Source organism: Callospermophilus lateralis, chromosome 17 (assembly GCF_048772815.1).
Source record: "Callospermophilus lateralis isolate mCalLat2 chromosome 17, mCalLat2.hap1, whole genome shotgun sequence".
In the NCBI taxonomy this organism is placed as follows: Eukaryota; Metazoa; Chordata; class Mammalia; order Rodentia; family Sciuridae; genus Callospermophilus; species Callospermophilus lateralis.
The window spans coordinates 12,886,319-12,913,247 of NC_135321.1; the positions used below are offsets into that span (position 1 = coordinate 12,886,319).

Below are 26,929 nucleotides of genomic sequence, written 5' to 3' on the forward strand. Positions count from 1 at the left end.
GTCATAGTTGACAGTCATCAGTATCTTTTCTACTTGTTATGGTTACATTTGTCACAACACACTTTTTTTGCTAAAATTTTTATTTTAGCAAAAGCACTATATTTCTCTGTAACTACTCAAATATTAAAGGTCACCTTATTTGCTTATCTTGAAAACAAATATATGCCTAAGATGTAATAGGAACTAAGTTTTTACCTTATAAAATCAAGTCTTTTTATGTAAGCACTGAACAGCCTATCAGGACACATTATAAACATCATTAACACACAGACTGTGAAGTAATCCATCTATGACAGCCTGAATTCATAAGAATATTATTTGAATATGTTGTCGTTATATTTTGAAAGAAATACAGAGAAACCACTGGTTAATGGAGTGTGAAAAAAATGACAGAAGGAAGAAAAATCAGGCTCAAAGAAGTTTCCATTTCTCAACATAGAAAGAATGTGGTCAAACAATGACTACCATGGGGTAGTGATTTTGCTAAATGTAACAAATTTGCTAAATGTCATTTACTATAGGACAGAGATCACATATGACATGAAGTGGAAGGAAAAGAGAGTCACAGCCCTGGCTCTTGAGCTCAGGTCTTCTAGGGGAGCTACTGCACCAAATCACATCCCCCCAGAGAAATTAGAGTAAGATAAATTTTTCAAAGTGCATAAAAAAACTTCTCTGCACTTAGGGTGGGTAATTATACCTGGCAGGGAGCACTGGATGGGGGACATGATATGCTTAAGAATTAGATGTAATGCTCACTTCTCTGGCAGGATTTACGTATTTGCCACCTGAAATAGGATGATTAACTCTTTCAGATAGATATGTTATTGTTATATGTAACAAAGCCTCATTGCAATAAAACTCATTGATATGATACCATTTTTCTCCAAAAATATTATCTTTGCATTCCACAGTAAAGTATACATAACTAATAGAGTTTAATCATCAACATCAAATGAGGGGGAAATATACTGAAACAAAGAAATACCTGAAGTCACCACATATTTGGGCCTTCCTCCTCTCGCAAAGTCTTGAATAGATTGGTAGCCCTAGTGGCAGCAGAAGGAGGCTGTGCTGGTAGTTTTATTTGGTCCCTAATGCTGAGATGCAATTACTAGCAAAATACCAGAAGGGTTAGTGTTTGCTTCTTGATGTGTGGGTATGTGTTCCAAGTCCTAACTTGTTAGATGGATAAACGTCAATGAAATGAAGTGGAGTAAGTCCTCATGGCAGGCTCAGTGTGTAGATTCACTCAAAGCCAGACACTGCCACTACTCCCCCAAAATTAGAAATTAAAAAGAAGACAATAAAAAAATGGAATATTCTGAGAGCTATGATTTGTAATGTCACAGTTTCTATATTTGTTTAGGCTACCCACCACTTTTTTTTTGTGTGTGTGTGTGTGTTTTTTTTTTTTTTTTTTTTTTTTTTTTTTTTTTTTTTTTGTGGTAGTGGTTCTGGGGATAAAACCCAGGGCCTTGAGCATGCTAGGCAAGTACCCTGCCACTGAACTACATTCCTAGGTCCCTCACTGCTTTTTATATCATGAACATGAATACAAAAGCTAGTACCTAGTGAAGAATTTTCAGGTCCTAGTTTACATTCTGATTTTCACACATTACCTACTAAACAACACACCTTATTTCAAAATCTTAACAGCATTATAATCATTGAGTTTTGGACACATTCATGTTAGAAAAACTAACACATTTCTGTTTAGGGAAGGCTCATCACAGCTTGTATAAAAGAACTACGAATGAGGGAGAAACAAGCTTTATATTACCTGTGAAATAGTTCAGCTTGTATCTTTCCCCCTCCTATGAATTCATTTGTAGAAATGCAACCAAGAACACCACTTTACAACCAACCCTCCGTTACCTTGCTGGAAAACTCTGAAGTCGGTTATAAGCCATGTGAAGGATCTTCAGACGGGGGTGTCCTGTTAATAAGGGCACACACTTATCTGTAAGGTTGTTGTTTGTCAAATACAATTCCTGTAAGATACTGTTTGTCTCTTCAGAAAGTGTGGCTGGAGGAAGGGTTTCCAGTTTGTTTGCAGACGCATTCAGAAATCTCAGGCTACAATGACAAAATGCAATAAAACCCCATTGATAAGTCAGAGCTCTAGTTAAAAAGCCTCAGCAAACGAAGCTCCTTGCCTGATACCAGGTGTACTGGATTTAGAAACATAATGAAAAGACAGATACTGGCTTTAAAGAATTCAATTTAGTAGATGTGACTCCCTGACCCATTGTCTATGATGAACACAATAGTTACTAACAATTTGTAAAAAGAAACAAATTGGCCCAATGTGGTGACAAAGACCCATAATCCCAGAGACTACAGAAGTTGAAGCAGGAGGACCACAAGTTTGAACTGAAATTGATTTCTATGCATGTATGAGTTTGTTGGGATGGACCCAACTACTATGTATAACCATAAAGCTTTAATCAATAAAGAGGGTAAAAAGGGGGCTAGGGCTGTAACTAAGTGGTAGAGTGCCTCTGGGTTCAATCCCCAGTACCAAACAAATAAATAGAGAGAGAGAGAGAGAGAGAGAGAGAGAGAGAGAGAATTTTTTTTTTAATGGAAGCACAAAGAAGAGGAAGTGATTATTTTTATAGCTTGTGGGGAGTAGAAAGAAAAGCAATAAGATAAAGTTAATAATCTGATTTAAGGAAGAGAAAAACAATTATCTATTTTTAAAATAAAGGGGTTTTTCAAGTAATAAAACAATTTGTATTAGATCACAATACAACTAAACCACATAGTGAATAAGTCCTTTTCAGCTTAATGTCTAAACCACATGGTACTGCCATGCATTCATAACTGCATGAGGTAATGTGCTCTGGAGTAAAATAATGGAATATACACAGCAGTGAGAAAGAAGAACTACAACCGCAGCATTAACATGATGAATCTCTTAAATGAAAGGCTGAGCTTCTGAGAGAAGCCAGACACAATGGGATATACTGCATAGTTCTATTACTATAAAGTCCAAAGTCAGGCAAAATGAATCTCCTGAGACACAAGTCAGGGTGGGGTGACTCAGGTGGAGGGAGGCAGCTTCCGGGAGGGGTTCCTTAATGTTTCTACCATATGGGTCTGGGTGTGTGTCACTCTGAGGAAAGTCATCATCTGCTACACTTAAGATTTGGTTACTTTTCTATATTTATATTATACTTCAATAAAGTGTGTACTAATGCAAACAAGCAAGATAATATATGTTCTGCCACAGTTTCCAGATGATGAAATGAACAGTGGATAAAACACAAAGAACAGTTTTACTCCTAAGATAACTAAAACTGTCAAAATCCTTCCAGTTATTATAAAACATAGAAATTCACAACGATATCTGGGAATTGGACGAGAATCCTTGAGGTCAGGTTCTAAATCATTCCAAAGGGTCAGGAAGGCCATGGTTTGGGAGTCAGAGGTGGCCCTCCCACCTTGAAGGGTGTCCAACTGTACAGCTGCAGCAACAGGAAAGGATGAGTGCTCGGTGCATAGGCTCACTGTGACACCAGGCCACGCCTGCCTTGCCTTCCACACCATTCTCAGTTCAAAATCATTTGGGTTTAAACTTTCAGCAAAGATTTAGGATTGTTCTGCCGCATGTTAAGAAAAAAAAAATAAAATAAAATCTTCCTTTAAAAGGATGGATAAGGAAACACCAAGTAGTTATTTTAATCTCAGATTAAAAGAAGGCTTTATATTAGGAGTCTTCTTCAGGACTCATCCCAAGCTCTCAATCTACTAAGTTAACACTCTATAATTTTGCACACTCCCCACGCTTACACACACATACCAACTCCACCACTTATCTGAGGAAAAGCTACTTCCCCAAAATAGAACATTTTCCATTAAAGAAACACGTATTCCATTGACATTTAAAAAAAAAAAAAGGGAAGTTGGAGAAGGGCTGTACAGACCATAAATAGTCATGGGAAATTATAGTCATGTGTGCTACAGAAGAAAATAAAGGTCATTCATACAATTTCTGAAATGGTTTAGCATTAGGAAGGAAACCAGTTTCATCACCTCAGTTCTTTTAGTATTTTTATGAACCTGTGTCTTCAGGCTCCATTTAACCACCTGACTTGAATATCCTGTTAAAAATTTCTTCAATGTAGAATTAGAATAAATTAAAACATAAGAAATACATTTTTATTGCCCTGAAATATCTTGGACTAGGGGTTGCTGGGAAATCATCTGGCAACCTCATAAAAATACTATTCTCTGGGAAATAGGTAAAGACATAAAACAAGAGAAGAATAATTTTAAGCCAGAAAAAAACCCAAAATATTGTCTTTAAAATATTGACAAATCAATGCTCACCTCTAAAGCTGTCTAAGGACTTTGAAAACCCCTTGTAACATCTAAAGAAGGGAAGAAAATAAGTTTCCAAAATGATTTCTCACCCTCTCCTCTTTCTGAAATTTGCTTATACTTAAGGAACTACATATTCTTAATGGTAAATTAAAAGGAAAAAAAATCCTGCATTGTACTTCTCCAGGAAATGAAACTAAGTTAACTGAAACTACATGGATGCCATCTGATCTGCATGCAGTCTGACCGAGTCACCATGTTTAACAGTCCAAGAGCAAACAATTGGACTAACAAGATTTTTCAATTCTGATGAACTCAAGAAAGTTAAATTGAATACCCATCCTTTAAAACAGTCTTTCCTCTATGTTACAATGCTTCAGGAAGAGACAAAGTAAACCATTTAGTGGATTAGGTGTCATCCTTCCACCAGGATCAATGACTACTTAAGATGTACAAATTTTTTACAGATGGATAACAGTTTACTCAATAGATAGGCTCCATAATCCCACTCCCTGTCTTCAACCCTGGAAGAAAGCAACATTCCTAAAGCACTGGGTTTGGTCACAAGTCACTGATGCAATAACCATCCTCAAGCTTCTCCCTTACAGATTTTTTTCTTTTCTTTTCTTTTTTTTTTTTTTTGTAATGACTGTATAAAAAGGCTGTTTAATATGCCAACAAATGTTTCAACCATATAATCCTCACTAAGCAACACTCTTCTTATTAGAGGAAAAAGCAGTAAAATGGCAATGCTTCTTTCATTTGTGAGGTACTTTGTTGAAACCACAGCTTTTCCCTATTTTCTATCTGATCTGATTCTCTCATTTTTCCAGAGGTAATCCCTCATATTTTAAAGAAGACATTAAATTGAAGCTGAGAAAGTCAAATTGCTTGGCAATGGTTGAAGAGTAACTAGTGGCAAAGCCAGAAATAAATTCCAAATTCCATCAACTGCAACAGTCTATTATTCTCTAACACATCTCTCCGAAACTCAAATGTTTAAAAAACATATAAATAAAAATAAAAACCTTTTCATGAAGACATTTTCATAGGCCCCTTCTCCAAAACAGCTGGAGGGTACCTGCTGGGGAACTTGAAGATCATATGTACACAGCTCTTCAAATTCAATTCTTACAATAAGTTAATCAACAGCATGGTGTTCAAAACCTTTTCTTAGCAGGAAGTACAAAAGTCAGGAAAAAAAAGAGATACAGTTCCTGTCCAAGAGTACTTGGGGATGTCACCCACATGAGCAATGAGACAAATCCACTTCCTGCTCTGGAGCAACTGCTGTGTCCCTTGTTTTGGCACACCACACCATGTTCATCTGGCTCATCTGGGTTACTTTGTTTTGTCCTGTTTGTTTTTCAGAAATTTCCATACAGCCTTAGAATTTTACAGCCTGAATTCTGTCCCTGAAAAGGAGCACAGGCTTTGGTACCATAATAGATTTATAATTTTATTGAAATAATTTTCCTGGAGATCAGTGCTAGCATTTGTATTCCATTAAAAAATCCAAATGGTTAAGGCCATCCAAACCAAGCAGAACTCTACTTTAGACAATTCCCTTGAGCCAAGCACAATGGCACATGCCTATAATCTCAGTGACTCAGGAGGCTGAGGCAAGACCCTCAGTAACTTAGTGAGGCCCCATCTCAAAACAAAAAATAAAAACTACTAAAAGTGTACCTCAGTGGTAAAGTATACCTGGGTTCAATCCCCAATAACAATAATAAGAACAAAACAACACCACAAACAAGTAAACAAACAATTCCATGATTTCTGTCCTCAAAACATTCCAGAAGTATCAAACAAAGCTATCATAATTTCTTATTGTTGCTTTTATAACACAGCACTTTTGATAATTTCATCTACCTTCACAAGGCTGATAGTTAAGGCAGGGGCTTTCCAACTTTTTATGATAGTAACTAAAAGTACAAAATGCATTTTGTATAACCAGCCATACTACACACTACACATGATATATATATCTGGAACAAAAATTTCATGAAACTTAACTAAGGTTACTGATTCACACTGATATTTTCTATACTACTTCTTTCTTTCTTTTTTTTTTTCAGTACTGTACATGTGAACCCTTAAGCCTCATAAATGATAGGCAAGCACTCCACCTACATCCCCAGCCCTATTTTAATTTATTTTATTGTGAGACAGGGTCTCACTAAATTACCTAGGTTGGGCTCAAACTTTGGATCCTCCTGCCTCAGCTTCTCAAATAGCTGGGGTTATAGGCATATACCACAGCAACCAGCTACTATTTGGGGGTGGAGGACTGGGGATTAACCTGGGGTGCTTTACCACTGAGCTACATCCCCAGCCCACGTCTTGTGTATCTGAAGGCTTCTGCATATACATCTCGATAACTTACTGTGATGTTTTCTTTTTTGCACTTCAGCACTGAGGTTTCACTATTAAGAACAGGCTTCAGAATCATGGTGTGTAAGGAAGTCGCCCTCAATACCTTTTTCTCTTTTAATTAACAGTTTTATTAAGATCTAATTCATAATTCACATACACCACATTTTGTTCACTCATTTATCAGGTAATGAACATGGACTATTTCCACTTTTGAGGGGAGTTAAGTTCAATCATATATATTGATATATCTGATGTTTGGTATCAACTGTCTTACTATTTCACAATTATATATATTTGCTATTTCTCTCTCTATAGAATGTACATTTTTCTTCTTTAATACTTTTTTTTGTACTTAGGGAGTTTGTTCTAGTAGTTACCTTGCATTTATCATCTAGCTTATCACCTTTTTTCTAAACTTTGAAATCTTGTGTTTACTGCTACAGGAATTTAATGGACTACAGTTTTAAATATTAGTTCTCTTCCATTGTTGTATCTTTAGTCTTCAAAGGACTTATATACACATTTTATTCCTTTGTGGTCAGTTTTGCATTTTCATTCTTTTATTTTCAAATTCTTTATCTCATTTTCATCTAGATTTCTAAAAATTCATATCTTAAAGGATACTTAGCTTGATATAAATATCTGGGATCATACTTTAATCAAATTTTTAAAAATGTTGCTCAACTATTACCTTGTTTTGTATGTTTCTGATAAAACTGATGACAGTCTACATATTTGCATTTTGATCTTTTTTGTTGATATACATCTTCTGAATCTAATAGTTTCACCAAAGTAAGTCTTGAAATAAAACCAGAATTGAGCATTCTGTTTTTTCTAGGTATTCAATCAACAGTCCCTTTAAAATGTACTTTAAGATACTTTGTTTATTAAAGATAGAAAAATTTCTTGGATTACCATTCTGAATGTTAGTTGTGCTCCACTGTTTTGCCTTTGCTCTTCAAGGGCTCACTAAAAAAACTGCTATTCCTATTTGGTCTATCTTGCATTTCTACTATTTTATCTCTTACCTTTTTATTTCTTCTTTGCCTCATTTTCATTCCTTTCATTTTCAGCCTTTCTTTAATGTCCCTTATTAATTTTTTACTTGAGTCTATTCTCCCTTGGGCACCTTCTGATGTATATTACTCATTTTTGAGATAATCACTACCCTCCTTCATTTTATGAATTCAAACACTTGTCTTTCCATTCTTTCCTGTTTGCCATTTGTATTCTTAGTTTCTCAATTTTCTTTTTTCATATCCCAACAAGCTCATTTGAGTATATTTAATTCTGTTTTGAATGTTGTCTTACAGTTCCTTCAGCTTCACAATAGTTTGAGGGAGACTATTCCACAGACGATGTATGTTGTTTTTTGTTTTCTCATTTTAGGGGTTAATAATATAGATGTTCCTCCAATCCCTATTCCTTTTTATGGTATCAGGCTGTTTCACAAGATGCTTAGATCAATGGTGTCATTTGCTGTCAGCACGGCAAAGACAAGACACACTAAGAGACTTCTGTTTGAGTTGAGTAGGGAAGGACTGTGTGTCCTCTTCTGGTTCACTTTTATTTTGAACTTCCGTTTTCCCTTTTTGCTTCTCTTCCCTTTTACCAAACCAACTGTCAATTTTCTCTAAGTAGCTGTACTTTTTCTGCATGCTACCCCTTCAAATTACATACTTCTACCTAAGCTTTTGATGGTAGTTGTAGGCTACCTTGGCCCTGTTGCCAGCTCCTTCTTATCTTTCCCATTTTCTTCTTATTCTGCGTCTACTGGGCACACAGCCTCGTAATGAAGCAGGGACAGTGAAATGTGTGACCGCTTGCTATCTGGTACTTATTTCTCTTTGTATTTGCACTTTATCCTCTCCTGCTAAAGGAGCAACAGTTCTCACAGAAGATGCCCTAGGCTGGCAGCTCAGAATCTGGCTGCACCTCAGAATCATCTAGGGAGTTTTCATCAGAGCATATTCTTCTCTTCAACCCTCATGGTAAGCAGGTCAGGGTGAGGCCTCAAAAATCTATCTAAAAGACTCTCACCAAGTTGAGAATTATTTCAGGACAACCCCCTCCCCCCCCTCCCCGTTCTAATGTACCCTAGTGATTTCCTGAGGACAGATGGAGAACCCACTAGTGGAGCAAACTTGCCCATCTCATCTACTTTGGGAGCATCAGGGAAGTGTCAGTAAGGATTACCAAGCAGCCTCTGGGCACTGGCAGCACTCTTCTGATAATCTATGCCTGCTCTCTTCTCAGGTTCTACGTTCACTGCTGAACTCGGGAGTGCTCGGGACCTCTGGCTAAACCCTTTTGGTTTGTTCTGGTTAACAACACATGGAGTTTGTCACTAGACTCTAACCCTGCCCTGATGAGATCACATAATTGTCTGTTCTCCCAAGCTCCACCCTTCTGAAGGGATTGTGGGGCTGAGGAGTGGATGGAAATTATCTTCTTCATAGTGTTCTGAACCCCACTGAGTGATTCTCTAGTTTTGAAAAACTGGCAGTTGATTTTGAGGTAACAATGCTAACAACCACTACTTTAATATATTTGAGAAACACACAATAAAAGGAAGTGATGAGATATATTTGATATCCAGAAATAGACTCACAATTTTTCTATTAATACTCTTCTTTTATATAAATCTGCTTTTTGGCAATAGCACCTGTTGTCACATTTAGCTTTCATTATGTACAGTGGATCCTCTTGACTGAACCCAGAACAGGGGAGCCTTGTAAACATGGTGATTCCCAGTCTATCCTCCTAAGTCTAAGTAAGTAAAACTTAGATTAGAGCCAGGAATATTCATGTTCAGGAAATTTCTATAAGGGATTCTGAAAATATTCCTTAAATTCTCTAAGGGATTCTGAATACATGCTTTAAAAAATACTCTTTTTCTACCATGGCTCTAAAACATCAGAATGTCACAAAGCAACTCTCTTCATTAAAAAAAAAAAAAAAAGTGTAGGCATCTTAGCTCTTCAAAATGCCAGAAATATCTGTCTTTGCCAAAAGGCACCAGTTGTCATGCTCAATCAATCACAATTCTTCTAAATTTTCTGTTCCCTTTTAGTCCCTTTGATATTTACACATGTTCTGAGTCACTAAAACTTATGGTCTATAGTGTGACTAATGCTCTGGGGATATTTAATAAATACAAATGAGCAACTACCATGAACCATATTTGCATATACACTACCCCCAACTCCTGCCCCTGAGAATACCTTGCACTACTCCAAGTAGGGATAAAAACAGACCTGGATGCCCACTCACAACATGGAGCTATAACTCTCCTTTAAGAGCATCCATTTTGGCTTTGTTAATCAGGGTGATTCCATTGGGAGAAGCTGTCTGGCTATATCAAATTCGTGCAGATGCTGAATGGACACGGAGTCTCTGCCAAGATTTCAGAAAGAAACAGAAGGATGGCAGTACCTCTAGCAGTGCCTTATCCACTCTGGTGAGCCACAGAGAATTACCTACCCCTCCTTTGCCCATCTGTTGATCACAACCAATTATCTCAAACTCTTCTGGGGTTTCCATTAAGAAAATCCTCAACTAAAAGCAGAAATAAGTATGATGAAAAATCCAAGCCAATAAAGTCTAGATTAGAATATTTGCCAGTTTATCCAACAGAACTAAATTCTCTCTTGACTGTAAGAAACAAAAACCAAAGACAACCTCTCAATAATATATGATCCATGTATAATTTTTGAGCTGCAAAGTTTTTTATTACTTACTTTTATTCTTAAAAAATTTATTTTTAATTGTCACATAATAATTATACATATTTATGGAGCATAAGATCATATTTTAATACATGCATACAGTGTAAACTGCCAGGTTTGAAAACCACGTCAAAATAAACAAAACTCAGAGATGAATATGCACAGGAAACTTGTAAACTAAGATTGCTGATTCAAGTCATAAGAATTTTAATACAATGGGTCTCAAGTTTTCAGAAAAATATGATTTTACTAAAAGCCATCTAATTTATAAAGTAGATCCATCTCTCTTATCTGGTTACCAAATACTTTCCTGCCACCAGGAAAAGCTGATTAATACACACTATCCTAAAGTTGACAGTATCATGTACTTAAAACTATGAGATTGATTTCAGTAGACAAGATTCAGAGCAAAGGAATACTCCCAAGAAAAACAGTCAAAAGGTCTTCTACTCTCTGTCTAATAATACGTGTTTTTCTGATAGTTCTCTTGAGGCTTCCAAGTACTTATTTTATTGACAGCATGAACCAAACCATTTTAATTTATGAAGGCTTGTATTCAGGCACTTTCCTCAGTTACATAACCCAACACAGAACTGATAACACTAATTTACTGTCAGAAAAAAAATATTAAAAAAGGAGCAACTACATATTTTTATGATTTGTATTATGGAATAAACTGAATGAAAGAAATATTAAGCAAAGTTTCATTAATGGCTGAAGCTATTTGCCAAACATGAATAGCAAATTTGTTCTGTCTTACACAAATGGGTTCTTCCTCATACCATGAGGCTAAATTATGCCATTCACCTTATCATTTTCTGTTTCTTCTACCCAATTATTAAGCTTCCTTGAGCAGCTACTTTAAGCTGCAGTAGAGGGTAAGCTTTGGGAGGGTCACACCTATGCTGACTCACTTCTCATTGCCCCACAGCATCCCACACAGTGGCTTAAACCCACTGCGTCAGTAGGATGTTTGCTGTGCCGAACCGTAAAATAAAACAAAGCACAGCTGAAACCGCCCGCAAGAAACCTGTCTCACATACTCTTTCTTAAAAAGTCAACTTTAGTGTTAAAACATCATGTTTTCTGGGCTGACCTGCTTCAATTACTGTCAATACTAGTTTACATCCTTCCCCAAACTCATCAAACGAAATACTCCAAAGTTACCATTTTCCTGATAAAAATTATGCCAAAATAAGGACTATTATTAATATCAACTTTCTAAAAATCAGTGGCTTGGTAAAAATAGTTAGAAAATGTTCTGGGGTAGGTTATGTAGCTCAGTGGTAGAGAAGTCCTGGGTTCAATACCAGTATACCAGTATCTCCAAAAAGAAAGAGCTAATCAATCTTACCCTGCCTGCTTCAAAAGCCTGTATGCCTAAGATAATGAGCTCTTTTAAAGTATTCTTTCTAAAAAGAAGAGAGATCCGTTGTTACCACGCTAGAAAGGTAACTGCTATACTGGTTGGAAAACAAAGGCTGCAGAATATGCCTTTTTATAAAAGTTTCTTATTTCTGGAGCTGGGGATGTGGCTCGGTGGTAGAACACTCGCCTAACATGTGTGAGGCACTGGGTTTGACTCTCAGAACCACATATAAATATATAAATAAAGGTCCATCGACAACTAAAAAAATATTTTTTAAAAAAGTTTCTTATTTCTGTAGATTCATCTCTCTTATTTGGTTAACAAATACCTTCCTGCCTTCTGGAAAAGCAGATTAATACACACTATTCTAAAGTTGACAGTATCATTACACACACACACACACACACACACACACACACACATATTTAGAGGAGGGAATTGGAGATTGAACCCAGGGATACTTTACCACTCAGCTACATTCCCAGCCTCATCATCCCCCTTTTTTAAAATTTTGAGAAAGGTTCTTGCTAAGTTGCTGAGACTGGCCTCGAACTTTGGGTCCCCCTGCTTCAGTCTCCCTAGTGCTGGAATAAAAGGTGTGCACCACTGCACACAGTTGACAACCATATTTTCTTAAATTCCATTAATTTTTTATAATTAGTTCAGTTGTAATTCATTGTAACTTACATAAGCACACTAGGAATTTTTTTTTTTTTTGAGGAAAATAACTAAAGGAAGAGGAAAGGAGTACTAGAAATTTTTTATACCTTGATCTAGGTAATAGTTAAAGGTGTGTGTGATAAATTTTCTTGAGAAATATGCCAAAGGGTTTTTACACTTTAGTGAATATAGTTGTATCTGGATAATTTAAAAGAAAAAGAGACAAAAAAATATGAAACTGGGAGTGAGGATGGATAATATTTAAAATTCCTTAAGTTCTTTTTTACTCATTGAATAAAAATTTATTGAGCACCTTCCTTAATTCCAGATACAATACAGGATGCTGGGGATAAAACTGTAATTGCAAAGCAGGCACTGGTTTCATAGAGTCAACACTCTAAGGGTGGGGAGGAGAAAGTGGGCAGGAATCGCAACACAGTGCACAATGAGTCAATGAAGGGCTGGACACAGGCCTTGGGAGACAGTGAGGTAACAAATTCAGTTTGGGAGAGCCACAGTTCTTCCCTGGCTATTTCACCCACACAGCATCACACATGCTGAAAGATCTAAAATTTCTTTTTAAGTTAAAATATTCATTTCCTTTTTTGCACTTGTAGAAGCACAAAATTAAATTATCTTTTAAAAATTTTCATCACAAGGATACACTCATAGTTAGATCCTTCCTGTTGTCTCTAAAGTAATGGTCACTTCCTAAAAAAAAACTTTAGCAGAGGTCAAAGTGATTTAGGCACCAGCCTATGGAGCATTTTAGTATATGTATAAGGACTCTGAAGCAAACAAGATGTTTCAAAGTAAGTTAACACTCACTGTTATTTACTGCTTTCTTTAAAGTTTTCTATGTTGTAGCTCTTCATAGAAAACAGAATTTCACATAGTGGATAAATTAATCCCCTCATCAAAACAACTTCTTCAAAGGCTTACTAATACAAGTTATTTAGAAAAATTCTGTTTGTTCAAAAGAAAATGTTACTTAAATGTGAGGGGAAAGATTGGTAAAGAAGGACCGATTAAAAAAAAGAAATAAGCAAACTCTGGGAAAACCCATCTCTGTAACGAAAGTCACAAATATGGAAAGCAGGACCAGTGAATGATAAGCTAATTAAGCTAAGCCTGGAGCAGCTGGTGCAAGTTCTGGCCAGGTGGCAATGTGGGCAAGTGCACTTCTCATCCTTGTTTGACACCGGCATCCCCACCACATATTACATACAACATAATCTACCTCTCTCTCCAGAGAGCAGCAAAGTTAATAAAGAATCTATAGGATATCCCTGGCTCCACCCCCTACAAAATGGTCAGAGATGTGGGTGGCAAAACAATTCTCTTCATAAATCCAAGCTGAACAATCAGAAAACTCTCACACATGGTCTCACTTCAGAGAAGACAAAAAGGCCAGCGAGGGGTACCATACAGATACAGGTGAACACACAAGACAGACAAAGCACTTTACCTGTCAGCCTTCATGAGGAGGTTAGGCGGTAGCTCAATGAGCTGGTTATGCTGCACATCCAAGACCTCCACAGAGGTTCTTTCTAGCCGCTCAGGCAGCCTTGCCAACCGGTTGTGTCCTGCCAGCAGTTTCCGGAGACTACTGTTACAAAATAAGCTGTACAAAAAGGGACAGAAGACAAAATCCAACTTACTTTAAGCTAACTTGGGATAAAGATTAGAAAATGAGTAAGAGCAGAATACTTTAAAATCCTCCAAAAATCTCACATTCATTCAAAGCAACTGCAAGTTCATATAAACTTGGAGATTTAAATTTCAATACTTTCCAGACTTTTAAAAAAAGAGGGCAAGGAAAATTATGAAAAGAGATATTGAGCTAAGAAGCTCTTCTTAGAGAAAAACAAGTTTCATAGAGGTAAACACTAAAGAGGTCAATCCAATTTTGTTAGTTTCACAGGGTGGGCTTTGAAAGGTTGTATGATTCTCCAAGGTAAGGCTTGTGTCTTATATGGCCCTACACTGCTGGGTGTTCTATCCACAGAGCTACTAAATAAACACAGCACAGCAATCGATCTTTACCTAAAGGATCAACATCAAATAAAGGCTTCTTCTAGCCAACTTAAATTTTACAAATGCATCTGAGAAACTGTTACATTTTCTTTCAGTTTTAAAATCATAATCATCTATCCTTTCTTATGCTTCATGTCAATATATTTTTGCTTTCTCTTTGGTTTAATCTTATACCAAGGAAGAGACTCCCTCCTAAAGAGAGCAGAATACCTTTTACCTACTATTTTCTTGTGAGCCTTAAAGAACTGTTTGAAAGATTGGCTGCATTTCTTCTCAGGGTTACTGGAACAAAATCAATAATGAATACCTGTTAATCTAATGTAAGTGTGCATTATGACCACTTCAGACTTTTCCAACAGTAATAGAGAATAAACAGGTGCTGGGTTTAAACACAAACATCTGGGAGCTTTGGAAAACGCCAGGTTATAATTTGCATCATGATCACTATAGAGTAAGAATTCATTTATGCTGCAGTGAAAATGAGGCTTCCTCATCCACCTGTTTTCTACCATTCTGATCTTACTGGTAACCCTAATTTTTAAAATTAACTTATTTTTATTTGGTAAGAAAATTGTATATATTTATGGTCTATAACATGATGTTTGATATTATGTATACATTATAAAATGGCTAAATCAAGCTGATTAACAGGCATTACCTCACATTACCTCACATACCTATCATTTTTTTGTGGTGAGAACCTTTACCTTCAGTAATTTTCAATATAATACATTATTATTAACTATAGTCACATTTTACACAAAGGTCTCTTAAAATTATTTCCCCTTCCTAACTGAAATTTTGTATTCTTTGATTCACAACTGTTAAAAATCACTCTATATTATGGCATACCTTTATTCACTTTAAATATCAAAATTATATTCTTTCCTACAAAGATGTTAGCAACCTGCCTCAACCCTTCACATTATAGGTCACCACTAAAGATATCTGATTTTACAGGTTTAGACATCAGTGTGACAGGACAGACTATCCAGGCCAGTGTGCAGTCGCTATTGTCACAGGGCAATCTCTAGAATAGTGATTCCAACCCAACAATTCAGGATTTGGAGATAAGTATTATTTTTTCCTTTTATTCTTAACACATGGAAAACTGAAAGACAGGAGTGAAAAACTCTTTATCTTGATTTTTCCAAACAAAACAGTAGATTTGATCAACTACAGCATATTAAATGTTATTAGATTCAGTTCAACTGCTTTTTATGCTAAGCATTATAATACTTTCTTTTCCTTTAATGCATTTCCACTTCTAAATAATATTTTTTGTTAAACCTTTCACATACCTTACTTAGAGAAATAAAATTTAAGTATAAATCACTGTCTTGTCTGAATAAAACATTAACAATAGAGCCCTTAGAAAATTTGCAGCTAAATACCACAAGAGAAAACAATACATATTGTTTTGTCCCACATTAAACACACACACACACACACACACACACACAAATACACAAACACACACACACATAGTTTAAATGCTTTGACAATAGAGCATTTGGTATCTGCTTTGAATAAACTTTTAGATTCCCCCCAAAGCCTGAACTGATACACATCCAATCTTAAGATTAATGAACTTTAGGAAGATTGGGTAAAGTATGAGATATCTTGTAATTGTTTTGAGTGTGTGTGTAAATATAAAAAATTCTCTTTGGTAGCAAAATAGAGGCCTCAATCACTTATGTGCTGTCTGTTGGATCAAGGGTCAGCAAGGGTAACAGAAGAGAGAAAACAGGAGGAAAGATAATGATTAAAAAAAATTGCAATAAATTAATTTCCCCCACTAATAGTAGCCGGGTTTTGTTTTCAATCTTCCTCTTCTAAAAGGGCAAGACATAGACACTCAAACACACACATATCTACACATATCTATCTTTTGATAATGGTGATGGGCTACACAGGGTCACATAAATACTCAATTTAACACTCCTGGGCTGAGAGTGATTTCAAATGGATCAAATTTATAAGTATGATGTACAGCTGAAGAACAAACAGAAACTACTTGAGCTTTTCAACAACTGAAAACGTAACTTAGATTTCTTTTATGAAAGATTTCTTTTTAGGATTAAACCAAAGAAAAACCAAAAAATACATTGACAAGAGGAGGAAAGGGAGAGGTGATTATGATAATAAAATACAACTGAAGAACATGTAACATTTTCTTAATTGCATTTGTAAAAGCTTAAATGGACAACAGAATCTTTTCTTTAATGATTTTATTCTATCACAGTATTATCTAACAGAAATATAACACAAACTAAGTAATCTTAAACTCCAGTAGTTACATTAAAACAAAGTATAAAAAAATGATTCTTATATTGTATTTTATTTGACCCAACATATCTAAAATATTTTATAATGCAATTAATATACAATGTTGTTAATATTTTGCATGTTATATATATATATATATATATATTTCACACTTAGAGAACTTCTAAATTAGAACATGTCACACTTCTCAATTAAAACTCAGTAGCCATCTGGCTCAATGATGAGTAAACCCCCCCCCCATCATTAGACAGCAACTCTAAAACATTTACTAGGCTTGTCAAGTGTGTGTGTGTGTGTGTGTGTGTGTGTGTGTGTGTGTATATATATATATATATATATATATATATATATATATATATATCTCATTATTCTTGTTCTTTGTGAATACAAATCATATATCTAAAGATCATGTGAAAGTAATCTAAAGTAAAAACTACTCCAAAATGGTGACATGCATTTTACAGTATTTTCACTGATATTCTGGACTATGCATTGGTAGAAACAATTGACTTTCTCTATTCAGTGATTGGCTAAAAATGTCTGAAATAACTAACCTTAATTGTTGTAGCTACTAGCTACAAGTGATTACTTAAAATTAAATTATTAAAATAGGATAAGATAAAAAATTCAGTTCCTTAATCACACCAGCCACATTTCAAGTGTTCAACAGCTACATGTGGCTGGACATACCTTACTGGACAGCACAGAAATAGAGCACTTCAGTCCTCACAGGAAGTGTGACAGGACAGTCCTGGGAGAAATTACTCTTTCAGTTATTAATTGCAAGGCTAGTCTAAACAGTCCAATTTTGTTCCACAATTAGTCAACTTGAAAACATTTATCTATATCTATGGATACTAGATATCATAATATGGCTATTTTGAAATTCTTAACATTGAAATGAAAATTATGAAATAAAAATAATAACAAATGTTATGAGAAAAAAGGAAAGAGAATTTCTTGGACCTTCTACTCCAAATTTCATATCAAGAAAAAAAAAAAAGAGAGAGAGAGAATTGAGTTCGCCCTTCAAGCTTTAATGATCTAACAATACCCCCACCAAAGTTATAGTATAAGGAGAAAAATTATTTACAGGAAAGGTAGATATGTTAAGTCAACAGACAAAAGTAGAAGATCCTGAAAAAATTAATATCCTAGAGGTGAACCATTCATTTGTTTGTTGAGCCTTTGAACATTTCTTTTGGTTTATTTAAAAATTTCCACCAAGCACCATCATTTGGCATATTTGAAAGGCCTGCCTGAGAGTCAAAACCTCAGTCTATTCTTTACTCCATGAAGACACAGATGGGGTAAAGGCACCAAATAAGGTTTTAAAATAAACTCTTTTCTAGGTTCATAAAAACAAGTTAAACACTAAAATCAGCATTTCTATTCATTGCTCATCTATTTTAAGATTCTCTCACTTGATCCACAATGCTTACCGGGCAGGAAGTTCACATATTTGATTATGGCCAATATCCAAAACTTCTAGTTTTCGGCTTTCACATACCCACTCAGGCACATTTTCTAAGTGGTTTCTAAATATAAAAACACATAGTTATTTTTAAAATTAAATTTGGCCTCAAGTGTGATTCTAAATTCAAAATAATTACAAAGAATAAATAAAACTTTAATGGAATACCAAAACACAATGAGATAAACCAAAAGGATATGTTTGTTCACTTTATTCTAGAAGATGAATTGTGAAAGTAAGAAGAAATACAGAACAAGAAAGAACACTGTAAAACCCATGCATCCTCTCTAAAATCCAAATAAAATTAAAATTTAAAAAATCCTAGTTGCCAGAGTACTCTCCTAAAAAATATATAAATACAAGTTAAGGGACAGAATATCTTATACTGAGAAAAAATACATGAACACTTCTGGTTAAGTCAAAGAGTCAAATGACATTAGTTTTATTTTCAAATTTGCATTTTTACCCTTTAACATTAAAATACTTCCCAATTCCAGCTGGTATCATGAAAACATATCCATGAATAAAGAGAAAGAGTGAGAAGTGACTTTAAAATGGGACCACTGGGCATTAGATGGTAATTATAATTACTAGAAATAAGTGAACTGAACTAATGAAATTGACCATTAGGCAAACACAGGCCCTCAAATATGCTAGGTAAGCATTCTCTACCAGTGAGCTATACCCCAGTCCCAACTATAATTCTTTACAAACAGATGATCAATTCTGTGAAAATGATGCTTGGGCCAAGGACTGTAAGACATTACAGCAAAAGTGAATATAGTTATGATGTTAGAGTGGTGGGAATTACACATGATTTAAAAATCATGTTCCAAAATTTTGCTACTATATCATTTTCCAATTAAAATATAAAAACAGAAGGCATTATTTTTTTTCTGTCTAGTTTAGATACACACTGTTCTGGTAAAGATTGACACAATAGGAGAGTGAAAGTATAATCTCAACATACAGAAATGAAAACTCTTATAAATGATTAAAATAACTCAAGAACTTTGTCCTAAGGAACTCAAAGGAACTAGTAAACAGCGTGACAAGATGACAGCTTGGGAGGTGGAGCAATTCCAGTGAGTGTTACAAAAGGAAGGTGAATGACATCTAAGTGGCAGAATTCAGAAACAAGCGTGACACAAAGTGTTGCCAATTCAGGCTGACTTCAGGATTTCAGTGGGTACACTTATCAATTATATTCTACAAATAAGAGAAAACTTTTCACTCTATAGCCAGCTCTTTAAAACAAATCTGTTCAAGATATTTATATGCACCAATGTATGCAAACCCCACTCCTGCAATATTCTTATTTAAACGGTGAAAATAACATCCAGAGCTGGGGACAGAAAGGAACTTAATCATGTAGTGTCTAACTTCGACTTCATTAAACACAACTGTTTGATGTGTATTTTTGTGGGGAATGCATGAAGCACTCTTCAAAGAATTTTATCATTTTATAATTATAAATATATAATTATAATTGTAATAATTCTTCCAACAGCTAAATACCAACACATTCATACATAACTATGTCTACATTATTAAAATAGCTAAGTATGTGTACTTTCATGATAAAAGGCAAATTCTGTGTATCATGAATCACACTACAGTTGGGATTACAAACTATGGTGACTTTTAAAAAAACATGAGAATTTACACATTGAAATGACTTAACAGTCATCACCTTGAAAGAGCCACAGACTCCCAGGAGTCCAGAAATCTGTGGTATTTCTTTTGGAATTTCCTTTAATGTAAATTTCAATCAGTGTATTAAAATTATTAAAGTTTAATTTGTGTAAGTACATGCTGTAGACAGACTCATACCTTTGTGTCATCAGGAAAAAGTGTATTATAATACTTGTGGGTCCTGGAATAGATATGATATAAGCTGCAGAATCAAATTTTCATAAAAGGTAAGATGGTCAACCTATTGGAAAATGTATTCAGAAACCTAAGCTGGCTTAATGGCTATTTTCTAAGAGTACTTGGCAAGAAAATATATGTACAAAATAACAAAGAGGAGGAATCAAAAGAAATATAGTACTCTAAAAATAAAGAATTAGTATTATTTCAGGGAAAGAAGACATGATTGATATAATTAAAAGCTACTGGACCTTCAAGTCATGACCCTCAACTCAAAATCTTTCAAGCCTAAACATGATGTTCAAATTGAAGTCCGAAATGACATTTTCTTGTATGAGCTACATTACAGTGTACAGATGTATTTTAATGGAGAAACAATCGCATTTTTTGGAGAAGACCATTAAAATCAATTTTTCATTATTTACCTTCAAGACCTAAAAAAAGTGTTTATCTTATGAACAGACATAATTATAATTATCTAAACAACTTTAAAGTAGACTCAAGAGTTCTCTGAGACTTGTTTTCTTACCTTGAAACATCCATGTAGGACAGATGATTTGGAACTGGATAAACATCAAGTTGAACTAGTTCTTGAAGAGAAAAAAAAAAAACAAAAACATAAAAACATTACTATCCAAATGACACAAAGACTCTTTATGTATGCAGAATATCATTTTTTTTTGTGCTTTATCCTCCACTGTTTGTTTAGTTTAGGAACTACAATACATCCAATTGTTCAATATTTAAAGCACCGGAAAGTAAGGAGAACTTCTTTAACTTAATTAGAAGATTTTTATTCAGGGATTGAAATAAGTCATTCATTCTATCTTCCTACCTCTCTCCTATTCATTTGCTGTGGCTTTTCTCTTGTTATGTATGCTAAGCTGTATCTAATAGATTAACCAAATGAGTATTGTCTTTTTAACATCCAGGGTTCCTTTCCTAAAGCCAAATACCATCTGGCTTTTGCCTTCCTCAACATATGAATAGCACTCTCTGGAGGGTCACAAATGAATTCCTCTTCTCCAATCTGAAAACTCTTCTTCAAACTTTATGAAATGTGACACCACTGTCCACCTAGGGCTTTGTGGCTTGGACAGAGTCCTTTCTAAATGTCCTGCTGTGTTAAATGCTTGCCAAGTAATTCACAGGTTCAGCTCCTATCTGGTTGCCCACTCGGCCCCAGTCAACTGTGAGGAGCTGATAGGTTAACTTTTCATTCCAGCTTTTTTATTTCTTCTAGTTATCATACTTTCAGGCACTAACCTCTGAGAAGATAAGTCTAAAATCCATATCTGTAGTTCTGGCAGCAAACTCCCAATAGCTCACACAAAGTTCATCTCATAACCTGGATTAGCAGAAGAGTGAATCCCTCACTCTCTCCCTTTAATGTACCTATCCACTGCTTTCACTTTAACAGCCTGAAAGCATTATTTCCAACACAATCTCCTCCACTTAAGAATCTCCCCTGGTTCTCTACAGCTTACTATACTAGGTTCAAAGTTTCACTATCTGACTTCAAGCTGTGTATCCCACAATAACTGCTATGGAGTTCAGAATTCTGTTTTCTCCTAATTGCTGGAGAAGCCACATTCAGATTCTTCCCTCCCGTTTCATACGCCTTCACTATCCAAATCCTGTATCTTTTCAGTGCTCAGCCAAACTGATAGTACTAGAACCTGAACCTATTTGAAATTTGGCTCATTTTTCCAGTGAGATGACAGAAGACATATTTTTTTAAAAAAACGTCCTTATCTTATAGAATCTATGAGCTATGGTTATAATATGCATAAAGCAAGTGCTTGATAAATATTTTTACCATGCAGTAGTAAATATAAGCTTTTATTCAGTTTGCTGATTACAGGGGACTGAGATCTTCACCTCAGCAAATGTATGCCCATATGATCTTTTCATTTATGGATTGCCATAATTTTCAAATTCTAAAAAAAATTTTATTAAATGACTGACTCTTACTTTATGGCGTCCCTTTGGATATATCATTCAGATTTATCTTATGCTGAGTTGCTTGTTAGTGGAACATGAAACTGCCTGGATTCCACAATGGGCTTTCTTTCACTCTCTAATATTACATCAAAGTCCCTGTAGTTTCACAATTTTTATAAGGTAGCCCAAGAAATTATTCATATTTCCCCCTTCCTACTTTCAACAGAAGAAACAAACCAACCATAATATTTATCACAATATGAGAAAAACAAATTAGAAACAATAAAATCTTCCTTTTCTGTCCCTTTAAATATAAAACCAGCTTTCTTCTTTTATGACTTTTATCTTGGTAATATATTTGACATTTATTTTACTAAATGAGGAAAAGGAAATCAATGAGGCAGAGATGATGGCACTGGGTAAATTCTTAAAAACAGTCCAGCTTTGATATGATCTATGTTACATACCATTATAAGAGGCATAGAGTGCTTTCAGGAAATAGCCACAAATGTTTAATGTCACCAATTGATTCCTTTCACAGTGTAGAACTTCAATGTTGTTGAAGATCATAGCATCTAGATCACCAAGTTTATTATCTCGCAAATCAAGCTGAGTGATATGCTGCAGAAAGTCTACTTCATCTGCTACAAGCTTCCTAATTATGTTCAGTCTTCAGGGGAAAGATACAAACAGAGACTATAATTAACTACAGTGCTATAAACAAATGGCCACACCCTAATACACAAGGGTAATAAGAAAGGATTCAAGCTTCATGGTGTTATAGTTCTCCATGACTTCTTTAATCTCAGCACTGGCTGTGCTTAACTGGTCAGATTCATTGGCCATTTCAGGTACAATTTCAAGAGGCATTAGCCTTCTGTGACACTTGAATGTGACAAATTCCGTGACACAATTTGGGCCACAAAGTCTGGAAGAGGAGCAAGTAACATGAGAGAAAGGTGTACTGGTCAAGAGTTATCAAGGACTGCCCCTACCAAGTGCTAACATGGAGAGAGTGCTCAAGGATAAATAAGAGCAGTACATAATCACCACAATCTATGGTGAAGGGCCTATTTTACAAACTTTCTAATTCATCACAGACTAGTATATAGTCCTGCTACATATGACTAGCACATAATTCACACCACATGTGACTAGTTTTAGTCAGATATTATGTCCCTGTGACTAAAATACAAAACAAGAAAAACTTAAAGGAGGGAGAGTTTATTTGGGGCTCAAGGTTTCAGAGGTCTCAGTCTCTAGATGGCCGACTCCGCTACTCTGAGCCCAAGATGAGGCAGTATATCATGGGTGAAGGACATGAAAAAGGCAAGCCACACAGCTCATAGTGGGATTGTGAAGCAAAGAGTGAACATGGGGAAAAGGACCTCAAAGATGAACCCTTCTAGGACAGGCCCCCATTGACCCAACTCCTCCAACTATGCCCCACCTGCCCATAGTTACCATCCAGACAATCCATTCAAACTAGGATGGATTGACTAAGTTATAGCTCTCATGATATACTCATTTCACCTCTGAACATTCTTGCATTAACAGGCGCTTTGGGGGACACCTCACATCCAAACTGTATCACAACTTAACAGGTAAGTTTGACAACACTTAAACTAGCTGACTCCCTGCAAAATGAAATAAGTCCATTGCAAAATACTTGCATGTAAAATCACTATACATTTCTAAAATATGAGTCTCAATTTTGAGACATCTCTCATTGTGGAAAAGTAGCAAATAATTTGGTTTAGTAGCCCACATTAGAGGACAATTTGAGCAGCTCAGACACAGCCTCACTCTCAGGGGGGTTGTATGCTAGCAGAAGGAAACCAGAGATGAGAGCTGGCGTACCCTGAACCAGAGAATAAATGGCTCTGAGCAAGATCGTACTTGATTGAGAGGATGTGTAATGGAAGCAAATGGCTCAGGAAACAGCAGCAGCAGGGAAGGAAAAGGAAGGGATGAGAGACAGAAACTGGTATGAAAGAAGAAGTGATCAAATCTAGTGAAAAACTCGAGTCAAATGATTTGTGTCTGGCTAGCTATCAAGGTGCTACTGCTATTAGCAAAAAGTGAAATCAAGGGGAAAGACCCAATTGAGTAAAGAAAGAAACTGAACTCTGTTCCACATGTATTTCATTAAATATGTCAACAGAGAAACTAAAGAGAAATTATTCAGCGGTCAGCTAAAGTGAAATTGATCCCAAGAAGAGAAAGAAGAGTCAGGAAAGTTTGGGGAAGAGAAATACTGAGGAGAGAGAATCAGGTAACAGGCAGATGAGGATGAGTATTAATGATGCCACAGAATAAGCAGCATTAGACTAAAAACATCAGTTTAAAGCAACAGAATAAGATTAAAAGAAAAATGACTGCTATTAATATAATGCAACATTTCCATTTGAAGGAAACTCAATAAAAATCAGTCCATTGTTTAGTGAAATTCCCCTTAAATTATTCTACTAGCTTCAATTTAAAGTATTAAGGAAGAATTACAAGGGGCTGGGGATGTGGCTCAAGCGGTAGCGCGCTCGCCTGGCATGCGTGCGGCCCAGGTTCGATTCTCAGCACCACATACAAACAAAGATGTTGCGTCCGCCGATAAATAAAAAATAAAAAAATAAAAAAATAAAAAAAAGAATTACAAGAAAGTATAAGCAGATGTTTCCCTCCTCAGTTCAGGACCTGGAGAGAAGCAGTTATCCACTCACAGTCATTCAGCATTTATAGAATGTCCAATGTATATTCTGCTATTTAAATATCTTAATATCTGATATCATTGAAAGACTCGGGCTAGAGCTAGAAATCTGAAGAATTCACAAAGCTTTTAATGAGAATTGTTACTTCTAGACATCAGATTGATCTTATTTATAAGCTAATTCAGATCAAGAAAAATGCTATCTTCTTATGAGTACCAAGTATCCTAGAAATCATCTCAGGCTATCACCTAAGGTCAGTGAAACCCATCACCTCTTGCTCTACAAAATTTATATCACCAGTGTATGTGTTGAAAAAGGCCTAAATTCGACAAAAGGAGGGTTTTCTGAATCCAAGTCACTCAGGGGCAAATAACATTCACAATTTGGAAAGAAAGTTAACAAGATAAAGTGTTTAGTTCCCTATCCTGTCCCATTCCAAAAAAAAAAAATTCAGAATCAAATAAATTAGAACTATTTGTAGTCCCCAAATTAAAAATTCTAGATCTGCAAATTACTAACACTACCCTAGGTGGTACAGGCTTGATCGCTTCAGTCTGAGAAAAGTTGAAGTAAAGTAGTTCTTGTAGAACCGGAATATGTGAGTTTAACAGGCCAAACCACATGAAGGGAGAAAAGAGGGGAGGCACATGATGCTACTTCAATATGATGAGACTGACAGGCCTGAGTTAAGGCTTGAGGTTGGCAACAGAGAGGAAAGTGGGAGTGAAGCAAGGACAGACCCATCTTTGACAAACAGTATAAAATGCCAAGAATGACAGTTGAGCAGGTTCCACAAGCAGGGAAGCGTCCTTGGGTAATAATAACAGAACACAATGTTTGCTGAGAATGCTAGGCAATTTAACTCAATTCTCTCCACAACTCTATGAACTAGTTTTGTGTGTGTGTGTGTGTGTGTGTGTGTGTGTGTATGTATGTGTATGTGGTACTGGGGATTGAATCCAGGGCCTTGTGCATGCAAGGCAAGCACCCTACCAACTGGGTTATATCCCCAGCCCTTGAACTAGGTTTTATTAACTGTAATTTATAAAGGAGAACATATCTGCTCAAGATTCAACATGCATGGTATGCAGTCACCTCTGGTTAATAGGGGAATTAGTCTGGTTAGAAAAGTATCCCACTGGACAAGTTAGCATTAAGGACCAACTCCTTCCTATATGTTGCTCTGTAAGTCCCCACTTTTCCTTAAAAAGAGAAATTTTAAAAAGCTTCCTTCTTGTATACTAGTTCTCTGTGCACTAGAAAAAAAAAAAAAAAAGTAAATCTTTTGCTGAGCATCTATCATATAGCAGGGAGATTGTTCTGGTGGTTTCCAGTTGGGATTTAGTGTGATCAGATTCAAAATGCAGGTTTCTTTCTCTTGCGAGGGGCCAGAGTGAAGGCTATACTCAAACTTCAGTATGATGGATAACAGGTTTTATATATGTGTGCGTGTGTGTGTGTGTGTGTGCGTGCACACACGCTAGGCAAGTGCTCTACTGCTGAGCCACAACCCGAGCCCAGGTTTTATATTTTTTAAAGAATGGAAAACTAAGGTTGGAGCCACTAGGATGAAGAGATAGGAAATTTTAAAAAGTATAATAAATAAGTTTAACTTAATGAACAAATTATATTAAGGATGCCAAGAAAAAAAAATTTAAGAAAGGGAGAGATGCTCAATGATGTCAAATGCCTCAGATAAGTCACAGATAAGAAGGAGCAAGAGAAAACAATTTTCCCACTTGTTCTCAATGAAACCATTTTCACTTACTTTAACTAGCTTTCTGATTCAGTGGTCCTATCTATTCACCCAAATTAAAATTGGATTTAAGCCAGGTGCAGTGGCATATGCCTGTATTCCCAGAGGCTCGGGGGGGGGGGGGGGGCTGAGGCAGGAGGATAACAAGTTCAAAGCCAGCCCCAGGAAAAAAGCAAGGCACTAAGAAACTCAGTGAGACCCCTCTGTCTCTAAATAAAATACAAAAAAGGGTTGGGGATATGGTCCAGTGGTAGAATTCCCCTGAGTTCAACTCCCAGTAAACCACCCAGCTACCTGCCAAAAAAAAAAAAAAAAAAAAAAAAAAAACTGGGTTTGATTTCACATAACAAAGTTAAGACCTTCAAGCCTTACAGTCATTCATCAATG

The 26,929-nt window shown here is 35.8% G+C and overlaps 1 protein-coding gene across 1 annotated transcript in view; it reads right to left on the reverse strand.

Annotated features, from left to right (window-relative positions):
* Phlpp1 (PH domain and leucine rich repeat protein phosphatase 1) overlaps positions 1-26,929 on the reverse strand; it is a 223,954-nt gene that overhangs the window by 40,950 nt on the left and 156,075 nt on the right. The window contains exons 7-11 of the mRNA XM_076836775.2: positions 22,549-22,751; positions 20,667-20,727; positions 18,234-18,329; positions 13,934-14,089; positions 1,879-2,079 (exon numbers count right to left, since the gene is read on the reverse strand). Of these exons, the coding sequence (XP_076692890.2) occupies positions 1,879-2,079; positions 13,934-14,089; positions 18,234-18,329; positions 20,667-20,727; positions 22,549-22,751 (717 nt within the window). The remainder of the gene's footprint in view (positions 1-1,878; positions 2,080-13,933; positions 14,090-18,233; positions 18,330-20,666; positions 20,728-22,548; positions 22,752-26,929) is intronic.